Below are 12,628 nucleotides of genomic sequence, written 5' to 3'. Positions count from 1 at the left end.
GCTTTGTTAAAAAAATGTCTTTTCCCCTTCCCCTCTTAAAGGTAGAGACCTGTGGGTTCTTGTTCTGGGAAGGTTTCCAACCCATCATAAGATTGGCATTCCAGAGTTCAAGTATGTTGCTAATATGCATGGGGATGAGGTACGTTTCAATTTTTGCAATGTCATTTATACCAAATATACTTACCACAGATGTAGAGAGAACTTCTCTCAAGTATGTGCTGCTTATTATTGAGGTATATTTTACCTCAAAGATTAGCTGATATGTTTGTATTTCTTGAGGAATTTCAAGAATAAGGTTCACTTGTTTTTGTAGAAATACTTTAGGAGACCTTACATCACAGAGAAGAATTATGCACCTAAGACGTCCCTTAAGTAGGGAGAGCTTTGTCTTTTCCATACGAATAAAACCAGAAGCTCTAACTTTACTGGGAATGAGATGCAATAGTTTGCTTGTATATTATTGTTGAGTAGGCATGAAGTATGACTGATAGAACTCTTCACATTCATCCTAGAAGTGAATAATAATTTCTGTGACTTATGCACCAAATGACTTACTTTGGGAAGACAAATTCACTTAGGAACACTAATCTAGGAATACCTAGATTCACTTGAGTACAAAATGAAAAGGCATTTCAAACTTAAACTACTGATGGAAGAATGCCTTCTATTAATGAAAAATGAGACAGTGCACAGCAAGATAATGGTGATTGTTGCCTTCCTGGGACAGTACATGAATCTGCTATAGAAAGACTCAAGGCTTCCCTCTTCACTCTATTCTTTTCTGGCTTTGTCTCTATTTCCCTTTTTGCCTGCTTTTGTTAGACAGGCTTAGGATAACTTTGAACTGCACCATTTCCGATATGAAAGATAAGTCTTGACACTAGTTCATTACAGACTTGGCAGGATTACAATATACTACACTGCAAATTTGGAAAACCAAGAAAAATCTATGGATTAGGAAATGTATCCTGCATAACAAGCACAAGCTATTGGTATTACCAGTACTGTGTTTGAGCATTTGCACGCCTGCAGACACTTGTCACATTATGTGCCAAAAATTTTCGCAAGCTAAGCTAGTTTCACCTTGTTTGACAGTGGCTGTGCTCAAAGCACTGCTGAGAGTTTGATGGCTTTGCAATTTAACTCTGAGTGGGAGGGAGATGACTCATGGTGTTAAGTGGGTGTACCTGTTACTAGATGCCCAAGACAGGGTTAAAAAACAAACAAACAAAAAAACCTTGTGTGTGTCAGCAAGGTAGTCCAGGGTTCCTTAGGTGCTGAGGCTCCACATTATAATCCCTGCAGACTCCTGAAGAGAATTACAAAGCCTGTATGTCCTGCAGGGTGACCCAGCTTCAGTGGGAAAGAGGTAGGGGACAGGACATGACCTCATCCAGAATAGCCTAGTTTTCAGGCTACAAATCCAAATACTATTGGACTGCAGAAGGCCAGATTTCTGTTGCCGCGCTTCCTATTGTAATTTCCAAAATGAAGTGCCATCACTACCTAACTTCATGTGCCCGAAGAACTTTAACCTTGGAGATGGATGCTATTTACCTATCCAAAGGGTCAGGTATTGCTGGAGAGCAGGCAGGCTGGATCACTGCCTAGGAACTAAACTCCTATATTGTCTATATGACAGATGAGGCAAAATTTTTCAGTAGCTGGCCCTGTGTCACAAGTTTGAGAGAAAGAGGTTGATCCTTGAGCTGCCATGCTAGCTACCATGAGTTGCCCTGTTACATGTTTCTCTAACAAATTATATTCTAGCTTTTACATCAAGCCAAGCATACGCCTAAGAGAAATCCTGGAAATAGAGCTATTCCTCCTTTTCAGGCTGTCACAATGACATTACCCTGATTTTTTTTTTTTTTTTTTTTTTTTAAGGTGTAACACACAGTAGGCGTTAGTTTTTTCCTATCTGACTATAAATGTATTTCAGATGGCAGGAAAACCTAGGATGTTTGGAGAGCCAACTAACAGGGAACTCAAAATAAAACAATGGGAGTACATAACATTAGGAAAATATTTTTTTTTTTCCAAGATCAGAAAGATTATTTTTAGAGTAGGTTAAAAATTTTAGTAGAGTAAGACATGACCTGCCAAAGTTTAATGATTTTATGATAGCCATTGCCAAATAGAGTGAACTCTTGCCTCAGGTCTCCAGGGACGCAAGAAAACACTTCCCCTATTCTTTCTGTGCCTGAGTGAAGTCGGACACCATTTTTAGCAGTACTTGTTGTTTAACTCGAGCCAAATTAAAACTGATGATTAGAGGTAGCTCAGCCACTTTCAGCTCCATGGGACTTCAGTCAAAATGGCATTGATAGACTGCACAATGTGCATGGCCGTGTGAAATGTTGATAAAGTTTGCACCAGGGAAATTGAAGGAGAGGCTGCCTGCTGTGCTAGTGGCCAGGGACGCTTGAGAAACAGAATCTGTGGTTTGATCTGGGCAGCTCAAAGCAAATCCGACGTTGGTTGTTTGATGTGGGGAGTGGTGATGCGGTTTTACAGTCTTTTCTAGTCCCAGTTTGTTCTGAACTAGGCAGCAGCATTCTCGTATCCCAGGCTTGTGTTCTCCCTGAAAGAGCTTCTCTTTCCTGATAGATAGGCTCACATGTTTGTTCTTAGAAAGACTCATTGCATTTCACACCAACCAAGAACAAATCCCCAAATGCTCCAAAGTCATAAATGGAGCAGAACTGTCAGCTTCTGACCAGCTGTGTCAGTGACTTGAGGCTTCTCTACATGACTGAAATGGAGGATTTTGTTCTAAATCTGTTTCTGAACCATGTATCACAAGAAAGCTCTGTAAGGGGAAGCATGTCTAAATGACATGCAAACTACCCTTGTATTGCTCCCATTATTAAATGTATGGGTTCCTTAACTTTCCACAGCTGTAGTGTAACTGGGCCATCACAAGAAAAAAAAAAAACTTTTCCAGGATGATAATACCATCCCCTTTTTTCCTAAATCATCCCCTTCCCAAACACTTTGAGAGCAGCAATATTTTGCTTCTCATTACATTCAGCTTGTACTGATAGGCCTGCCCTAGCCTTACCTGAAAGGATATATTTATCTTGCTGGTTTATCTTAGATTTTAAGTTAAATTAACTAAACTCTATCTTCTATGTCATCATAGGAGTATTCATATCTAAAAAAGGGGTTTCTAGAGATATGATGATTTATTAAGGTTTCGGTGACTGAGGATAGGGGTAGGTTTGTCATCAATATAACTAGGGCTTAAAAAATAAAACAAAAAAAACAAAAGATTAATGAGTCTTGTGTAAAATTTCTCGCTCTCATTTCCAAAGGTGAATGGCAGTTGCACTTGTACCATTCCTAGCCAATAGGATATTTTATTTTATTTTATTTTATTTTACCACCAGAGCTGCTTCCACATACCTGCTGTAAGGAGTCTCAGGAAGTATTTTGATGTCCTTTCTCCATACATGAAGCATGGGAGAGGTGTGCCAGGGGAACAAAAATACGCTCTAGAAAAGAGAATAGAAAAAAATACATTTCTTGTATAGTGAACTATTTTCCACTTGGTTGCAATATCAGTTGATATGATGTAAAGGAAGTCAGAGACACTAGCAGGGCTGCTGCCTGGCCCAGTTACCTTCCTTACCTTACTGCTGCTCTTCTGAGTCTAAATCTAGTCGAGTCACCCCTGGCCAGGCAGACTGCGTGGACTGGAAATAGTCCAAGTGGTTGGTGACAAGCAGCCCTGCCATGCAGGTGGTAGTTCCCATGTTTCTGTAGCGATGGCTGCTGTAGAAAGGAATGGCTATGTGCCAAACTGTACTTGCACAAACAGTGGTTTTAAGACTGGTGCCTGTTAGTAAGGGAGGATAAACGCTATGGGATGTACTGCAGCCATGCATAATGATTAGTGCTGTACAAGTCTTAAAAAATGTCTCATAGGAGTGGCATTTAAATGATAAACCAGAATGGATTATCAGTTTCTCCTCTGCTATAGCCATGCTTCATTAGGTGGGGTTGTGCCTCTGTATGCCACACTAGGTCTGTCCCAGTCAGAGCTGGAGCAAGGAGGCTGACGGGACCGTGCTGTTCAGAAACAGGTCCTACCTGATGGTTCTGGTCTTTCTTTCAACATAGCCCAACTGAAATCCAGGCCATGTTTAGGAAAAAATTTTGATCGTAAAAATGGGCAGAGCACATCCACCCACTAGGCCTCTGTCACATGTTAATAAAAATGTTTTAAAAATAGAAGTACTACAGTGAGGTATTACAGGGTAGGTGCAGTTGCTGCTGGCTTTAATCTTTCAGCTAGCTGTAGCTAGGGCTTCCTGATCAAGCCCTGGAGCAGCTGAGCAGTGCACTGACCCAGCTGCACCACTAGCAGTACAGTCAGCAGGTTTAAGGGGTAGGTCCACAGAAACTGCAGTCACACCCTTTTCTACAGTGTAAATCAGTGCCCTGACGTATTGTTCTTCCTTCAGGACTTTGCCTGAGGATCACCGAGAACTCTTCCTTCTGACTCTGCCTTTCTAGGGCACATAGTGAAACTCTGACATCTGAAAGGGCACACGGAAGCTGAAAACTTAAGTGGGGCCCCCAGAGGGGATTTATATGAAGCTCTAAAGTAAAAACAAACGTCTGATCACTTTGCTTTGCAGGCACAATTGATCTCTTCAGTATCAGGGTAAAGCTTGTCTGAGCAGGAGATGCCTTCTGTGGACTTAATTAAAACTTGAGTCACATTTTCTTGTAGCCAGAACCTAAAACTTTCCTTTTTCCTCTCCTCAAACACCTCCACTGTACTTTTCAAAAAAATGCAGAGCAATCTGGATCAAAACAACCCCCACACCCCATAGCCTTACCAAAACAGACTCATAATAAACACACCTTTTTTCCCTCCCCTTGGGATTGGATCAGACTACCAGCCCTCTGTGACAGATATATACCGAGTTGTTTAATGTGCTGAAGTACTTAGATACAACAGCCAATAGTTATACAAGGAATTCTGTGAAACAGAATTTGTTTTTTATATACTGTATGTGTAAGTAAGTTTGAGTTGAGTGCAAAGAATATCACTTAGGAAACGCTAATCTGCTTCAGTTGTCTATAAACATTGTCCTTTTCCTCCATGTTTTCTTGCTGTTTTCTTCCTGAATATTTCCTCTTTCTGTTCCTGCTTCTGTAATTTTATTATTATTAAGATAAGTACAGTGAGGGTAAGGACTGTTTCCTGAAGCTGTAGAGAGCAGTCCAGTCTTGTCTGTAGTTTAGCTGTCTCTGTAGTAGGGCTGCTCTTGTTGCCTCTGAGTCTCCTAGCTTTCTCTGAGTCTCCTAGCTTTCTCTCTCATGCCCAGGACCATGATTTGGCTGACTTCTCTCCCTTCCTTCCTTCCCACCTGCTCCATGTGTTTCCCAAGATGTCTGTCACCCAGATCTGGAATTGAGCTGCCTGCACAAGACAGGTTCTGTGGCATCTCTCTTTCGTAAATCTCCCAGATTTATCTAAACTGCAGAGCAGTCTGCTCATATTTGCTCAGGTACCATTGAAAGTTACTAGCAATGGAAGATGTTAGGTACCTTTTGCTCTCTCAAAGCCCATTTGCTGTAGAGTCTAGACAAAGAACCACTTAGTTATTGGGATAGTAAATGCATTTATATAATGCAGCTTCCCATAGCGTGTTACTTGATGGTAGCTTGCAGGAGACTATTAGGAACTGACAGGCAAAGGTTAGGGAACTTGGGTACAAATCTGCTGGGGGCAGAGGGAGACATCCTTCTTTTCCCCCGTGCAAACAATGTGGCAGAATTGCTCAAGCCCTAATTCAGGAACCACAAACCTTCTTTACATATAACACTTACAGTGGTATGATCTGCAACTTAATGGAGTCGTATATGGCACTACTTCCCCCTGCCTGCCGACTGTAAACAGCAATTGCTGCTAACAGGCAGGACGTGGTTTGTTCCCCACGTGAACGGCAAGTGCACCCAGCTCTCTTGACCCCTCTTGTACCAACCCCGCTGCTGCAGGCAGAGTTCCTGCTGGACAGGGCGTTCGTGTTTCCTATTTGCCTCAACAGCCAGAGCAGGATTTGCCACTTACAGTGCACCAATGAGAAAATGTAACAAGAAGGTACTTGTGCAGCAAACAGCTGTGAAGAAATACTCCTGTTTTCTTGCCCAGTTTCACTCACCTTTTACCCTAGCTGTTATGTGTTTGCAAACAGGAAAATGTTTGTGACACCAGTTTCATGCAGTAAAGCTGCTCTATGTCTTCAGTTTAGAAGGAAAAAACTATCTGCAGTATTCCTATCTCAGTGGTACAAGACTCATTCTAAAAGGTTCTGAGACTCTGTAACTCTGAATTAGAGCCTGCAGTGATTTACCAAGGTTTGTTCTTGGAGAAGATGTAGAGATAAGTTATCTCCAGTTTGCAAATCTTAATGTGTTCTCATCCCAGCCAAGGTGTAGGAATCCCACAGCATCCTTGAGAAATGGGTCACAGTGCTCCTAGAAGGATGGTCCGGTGAACACCCTGTGCAAGTGGGTTCTGGGGCACAGTGGGATTGTTCTTAACTTACTGCAAATGGAAGTTGCCAGTAAATTGGCTAAAATTTGACAGAGTAGATCAAAGGGAGATGTTAATCATGACCTACCAACTTTTGCAACTTAACAAATTTACATGCAGAAAGAATACCGTTTTTTCTATGACTGCTTTTCCTGGATCCAAAGGCTGCATCCAAGTGGTCCTTCTCTCTCTTTCTCTAAGGATTTGTATGTACCTGTTTGATTTCCTCAGTGCCTGTTTTCATGGCATTAAAATAAAGCAACATGAGAGAACATACATATAACAGAAGTATATAGAGGTTATTTCTCCTCAAACAGGGAGTCAGTCTCTCTTGACTGTTCATTAAAGGAGAGATCACAGAAAAGGGGATCAACAAGGAAATCCTGCTGTGTAGCACCCTGGAAAACATGGGAAGGGCTCATCTTCATTTCTTCTGAACCATCACTGCCAAGCGGTGGTGCACAGAACAGGCACTGTAGGCACAGGGCCCTCAGGCATCAGCGCAGAGATGACTGCAGTGAAACTAATGCAGTGTTGCATATCCAAGCCCACGTAATGTTTAACATGCTTTTTGTACAGCAGTCTACACAGTTTTAGTTTCTGGTGATACTTGCATTCAGACTTTTTGCATACAGTATTTAAATGGTTTAGCTGATGCAGTTAGTTTCCCATTACAGAAAAATGCCCAGATGATCTGAGTTTAAAACTTGTGAAAATCTGCTGATGGTGACTTCCATCTATTATGTTACTTTAAGTATTTTTAGAGAAAAGGCATGAAACAAAACAGGGTTGGCTAGAATGCTCATGTGCAGTACATATGTCTATGTAACCCAGTTAAAAAAAAAAAAAACATAAGTGCAAGGTTGTGGGTCTTTTCTTCATAGCAGACTTAAAATAAAATCCATCCCTCTTTATGCAGACTGTTGGGAGAGAAATTCTGCTCCATTTGATAGACTTCCTGGTGACAAACTATAGACGGGACCCAGTTGTTACTCGCTTACTTAATAACACCCGGATTCATATCATGCCAACAATGAATCCTGATGGATTTGAAGCTACAAAAGTGCCTGATTGTTATTACTCACATGGAAGGTAAGGATGGCTTAGGAGGGTGGGAGGCGGTAAAGAAAACGGATGGAGAGTAATAAGTGAGGATAGCCAAACATCTGAGTCATACTTGATGGAGAGAGTAGCTTGGAGGATGTGTTAGGGCTAATTTTGTCTTGTGCTCTTCTGAAGATGCACTGTTACAGCACAGAGATTTTAGAAAACCTGAGTCAGACTGGTGTTTATATGTGCTGGAGCTAGAGGAAAATTGGTCAGAATGATATAATGACCTAAGCTTTTGGGCAGGAGATGCACACTGTGAGTAGAAGCACAACAGCCTATTTAGACCTTTAGGGTGCTAGAAAAAAGAAGAGAAAGTTCAGTTACAGATGTCTATTTCAGTAGAACTGCGTAATCCCGTAATTGATGAGAAAAAAGTGTATCTAAGCTTGTCGAATGGACTTCTAAAAATGTTTCTAAGTTCATCATGTTGAATGTAGCCTAGTAAGAGGATTTAACAATCTAAGACCTAGTAAGAAGTTATGTAAGATTTAGAGGAACAGAGCTAGCTAGTAGGTACTGTGCTAGCAGCAGTGCTACAAAAAAACTGATGCAGAAGAAAATGCTACTTTTGCATTCTTCAATGTAACTATTGGAGAGACCAAAAAGGGGAGAAAAGATTAAGAAAGTACAAGAGGAGACAATGAGAGAACAGGAAAGGCTTTTATAGAGGGTACAATTTTTTTTAATCCCCCTCACTGGCACATAAATTGAATTTAAATGAGTTTAAAAATTAACACGGCAAAAGCTAAGTATCCCCAGTACTCTGAGAAACTAAGTATTGTCTGTACTGACCTTTCTGAGTGAAGAAGGAAGAAAACTGTTGTGAAAAATGACTGGAATTCAAGTACAGGTAGAAGGAAATAAATCCTGTGTTTGAGTAAAATTTGTGTTCTCTGCCCAGAGTGACAGTAGTAGAAGGGATACAACTCTGCACTAGTCGCATTCCTATACAAATGGGAAAACACACTCAGAAGGACCACGTCCTCCTGACCTGGGTTAACTTTTTTTAATTCACATGTGTGTAGACGTGTGTGCAAAATAAAGTTTGTTTCTTAATGCTTGAAAAAATGAACTTGTGATGGTGTTCGTGCCTGTTCCCTGAAGACGCTGGCACGGCACGGATCATAACAAGTTAGAGGAGGCTGACCACGTGGAAGTGTCTACAGGCAAAACTGTTACAAGAATGTCCTTCCTCTCTTTAAGGTACAATAAGAATGGAGAAGATCTGAACCGGAATTTTCCTGATGCCTTTGAAAATAACAACGTCACCATTCAGCCAGAGACTCGAGCAGTGATGAACTGGATAAAAAATGAAACATTTGTCCTTTCAGCAAACTTGCATGGGGGTGCCCTCGTTGCCAGTTACACATTTGATAATGGTAACTCAGGTAAGCTAGTACCAAACTTTTCTGCATGTCTGATTTGTTTTAGGGGCTTTAGCTGTATCAAAGCAAAATTTGCTTGTTTCCTGCAAGGTTTGAGCTGGGACAGACAGACTTTGATAAACCCCATGGAAAAGCCCAGTGTGACTCTTTGAAAGATTGTGTCCTTTATTCATCCTGTATCTGAAGCAGCACTATATGCTTTACCAGTAGTGGGAGTTACATGATGGCTATCTTTATTCTACAGTTACTGGCTCTTTAAAAGGCTATAGCAGATCTCCAGATGATGATGTTTTTATTCACCTGGCAAAAACCTATTCTTTCAACCATGCCAGCATGTACAGAGGGACAGGGTGTGACAACAGGCAAACCTTTCCAGAAGGCATTACCAATGGGTATTCGTGGTACCAGCTGGAAGGTAAGAATGTCAGTGGTTTTTTTTCAGGTGCTTCAAATACGATGTTCTCACTCACTCATGCCATCCTGATGAGGAAACTGCTGTGGTTTTGCCACAGTGAAGGTTTGGTTCAAGTAGCTGGTGAGCTGATTAAGCCACCACATTCCTGTAGAGACTCTGAGCAGGACACAAGTATTTGTAGACTCTCCTGGTCAGCAGATACACAAGTGAATGAGGCAGCTTCTGCTGTCAGGCTTCTATCCTGCCCTTTTTCATGGCCAGAGCAGTTCTCTCATAACTGCACAGAACACCCCCCCCCAAACCCATCACAGACCTTTTGTTAATACTTTGTTGATATGTTTCATAGCTACACTGAGCCTGGAGGCCAAAATCTTTTCTTGGAGCAAATCAGGAATGAGTCTACTGTTAACAGTGCATACAGTTCATCTGCTGTAACTGAGATCAAAACTATTTCCTCTCCTTTCAGGAGAGGAATACCTGTTCATATATCATCTTTTCTCTTTTTGTTTTTTTTTAATCTTTGATTAGAGAAGTGTTTTAATAGAATCTTGGGCCTGTATACTGGGGCACTACATGTTGCTTTCGATCTGAATTCAAAGCCTTAAAAGGCTCTTAGGGCAGCTGTGAGGAATGACAAACTCTAATGCCAAACCATTAATGTATCTGCCCCCATTTATTTGGGAGTGTTGTAGTGTTGTATGTATGTAGTATTACTCTACATGCATCTATAGAGCAATTATGCCATTTTTCCACAGCAGATTTTAAATATAAGTAAGTGACTCTGGCACTGAGGAATAATTTGTCTGGTGTATCTTTTTTATGCATCTTCTTAGAGATGTAATGCAAGTACCAGCTTTAAACTCTGCTCCTGTTCTTCTAACTTGAAATTGGTGCTTCTTTCGAACTAAACACTATTTGTTTTTTTTCCAAATTTAAGGTGGAATGCAGGATTACAACTATGTCTGGGGACAATGTTTTGAAATTACGTTGGAGTTGTCATGCTGTAAATATCCCCCTGCAGACCAGCTGGAGAAGTTCTGGAGGGACAACAAAGTTGCTTTGATTGAGTATATAAAACAAGTGCATTTAGGTAGGTGTGCGAGCAGGGAGGGGAGCTAGAGCTGCAGATGGGCTGGTGGGCAAAGTGGGGACTCTTCAAGAAATACCATCAGCTGCACCACGCCCTTGTTCCAAATTTCCATCTAGATGCAGATGTTGCTCTCGTTCCCAAATGGCCGTTACCTGATTTGACTCGGGTGGACGGGCCCCCTACCAAATTCAACCCGGAAAAGGTTCCCTGTGTCATACAGGGTTTGGAAATAGCCAAGTTCGGTGTCAGACCTCACAGACGAGAAGCTCTGGCTCAGCCACTTCAGATATCAAAGTTTTTTCCATTCCTCAGTCACTTTCCAGATAGATCTGAGCTAAGTGCCGCTTGGCAGTAGTTGTATTGTCGAACTTGTGAGTCAGTCACTTGCTTTCCCCTTCCCTTCCTCATCAAAAGATCAGATTCAGAATTCAGTGTTTTTGGGGAGTCACTTTGGTTTTGTTTGTTTTTAAAGCAACAAACAAATCCCTCACAAGACACTTTTCTGATAACGAGGCCACATTTTCAAGCTTTTCTACTGCATACCCTAGGGTGGCAAGCTATCTATCCATCTGTCTTTTAAGCAAACAGTCAGATTTTTTTCACATTTATAGCACGAACTTGGGAGCTGTGGCTTACAAAAAAAGACTTGAATTGCATCTGCTAAAAGGCCAGGCAAGGGCTGGAGAGGAGAGCTTGTACGTGCGAGTGTCAGGTGAGAGGCAAATGGCACCACAGTGGTGGCACAAGGGGCTTAAGATGTGCTGGGGCAGGAGCAAGGGACAGTCCCCCGGGGCCGTCGGATCACATGCCCCTCTCAGTGAGTCGACTTTCCTCGACTTTCCTCTCCAGCCTCGCGGTCATTTTTAATCTCAGACTTGAGTGTTTGGACATGTGCATGCACATGTGCAAAATGTTTTCTGGGTCTTTGCTGGCTTTTTGTTAGTTTTAACGCCTTCCTAGATACGCTTTTGACTCCACAGTTGGAGTCAACTTCTACTTAGTGAAGCTGTGGTATTTTATAATGAACAGAGTTGAAGGGTTTGCATAAATCTATCGCTTATCTTCCTTTTTGTTGCCCTGAATGCCTGACTGCTGTTTTATCTTCTCTTAATGCCACTGCTGTCTTTAAGACTGTGTGTGAGAAATTTGGGGAAACTGCTCCATAAGCAGATACTGTTGTTCTGCCACTTGGAATTACTAGATAAGAGGTTGAGTTATTTAAAAAAAAAAAAAAAAAAAAAAAAAGACATGGAGGATTTTGAAGTATTAAGCTGTTTAGTAAAAATGCATGCAATAATGTAAGTATATACTATGATTTCAGCAAATGAGATGTAAAAGTAGAGATTAGAGTGCTATTTTCTAGATTAACTTGGTGGTAAACTATTACAAATAAAAAGAAAAGATTTTCTATTTTAATTCCTTTTAGTATGATATAATGTGCTAGAAATGAGGGGAAGAGGCTTTGTGTGCATCCAGCAACATTTAGCCTGGCTCTTCCAGACTAGGAGGCTGACTGTAGCTACACTTTGCATTCCGATCTTTCCTCTCCCTTTTGCACAGGCATCAAAGGTCAAGTTACTGATAAGAATGGGAATCCTATTCCAAACGCAATTGTGGAAGCCAAAGGAAGGCCTCATATCTGCCCTTACAGAACAAATGAACATGGAGAGTACTTTCTTCTCCTTTTGCCTGGGATATATGTGATCAATGTAAGTGTGCTGATCTACTAAATTATTGTTTCTAATTGCATTGAGTTCTTGAACACAGTGAGACTGAATCCCTACAGATGAACGAACTGAACATGCTCTGGTCAAATGCAGGGTCTGAAAGGCTTTTTAAAAGCAAATAAAAAAAACAGCTAAACAACAAAAAGACTCCTGCAGAGTTAAAACCTTAAGCAGTGCTGAGGACATTTTTTGATACAGCAGGATCTCTGGTCCCCAAAATACCCTGAAACAAGCACTTGTCTGAGCTAGCTGGTGGAGCCAGCTGCATGTCTGGACCACAGTGACGCTCACTGGAGGTGTCTGGAGCAAACCACAGAGCCCTCGAAAGTGACAAGGTGGAGGCTGGGA

General features: G+C 41.4%; 1 protein-coding gene across 3 annotated transcripts in view; it reads left to right on the top strand.

Annotated features, from left to right (window-relative positions):
- CPM (carboxypeptidase M) overlaps positions 1–12,628 on the top strand; it is a 33,796-nt gene that overhangs the window by 17,765 nt on the left and 3,403 nt on the right. For 2 of the 3 annotated variants that reach the window (XM_062584320.1, XM_062584331.1), the window contains 6 exons: positions 42–139; positions 7,473–7,645; positions 8,867–9,051; positions 9,293–9,463; positions 10,401–10,553; positions 12,114–12,262. In XM_062584320.1, coding sequence (XP_062440304.1) covers positions 42–139; positions 7,473–7,645; positions 8,867–9,051; positions 9,293–9,463; positions 10,401–10,553; positions 12,114–12,262 — 929 coding nt within the window. The remainder of the gene's footprint in view (positions 1–41; positions 140–7,472; positions 7,646–8,866; positions 9,052–9,292; positions 9,464–10,400; positions 10,554–12,113; positions 12,263–12,628) is intronic. The other variant, XM_062584340.1, reaches the window with a different exon arrangement.

The sequence above is a fragment of the Rhea pennata genome, chromosome 1 (assembly GCF_028389875.1).
Source record: "Rhea pennata isolate bPtePen1 chromosome 1, bPtePen1.pri, whole genome shotgun sequence".
Classification (NCBI taxonomy): Eukaryota; Metazoa; Chordata; class Aves; order Rheiformes; family Rheidae; genus Rhea; species Rhea pennata.
Note: the sequence above shows the minus strand (reverse complement) of the source record. Positions and strands in the feature narration are given on the sequence as shown.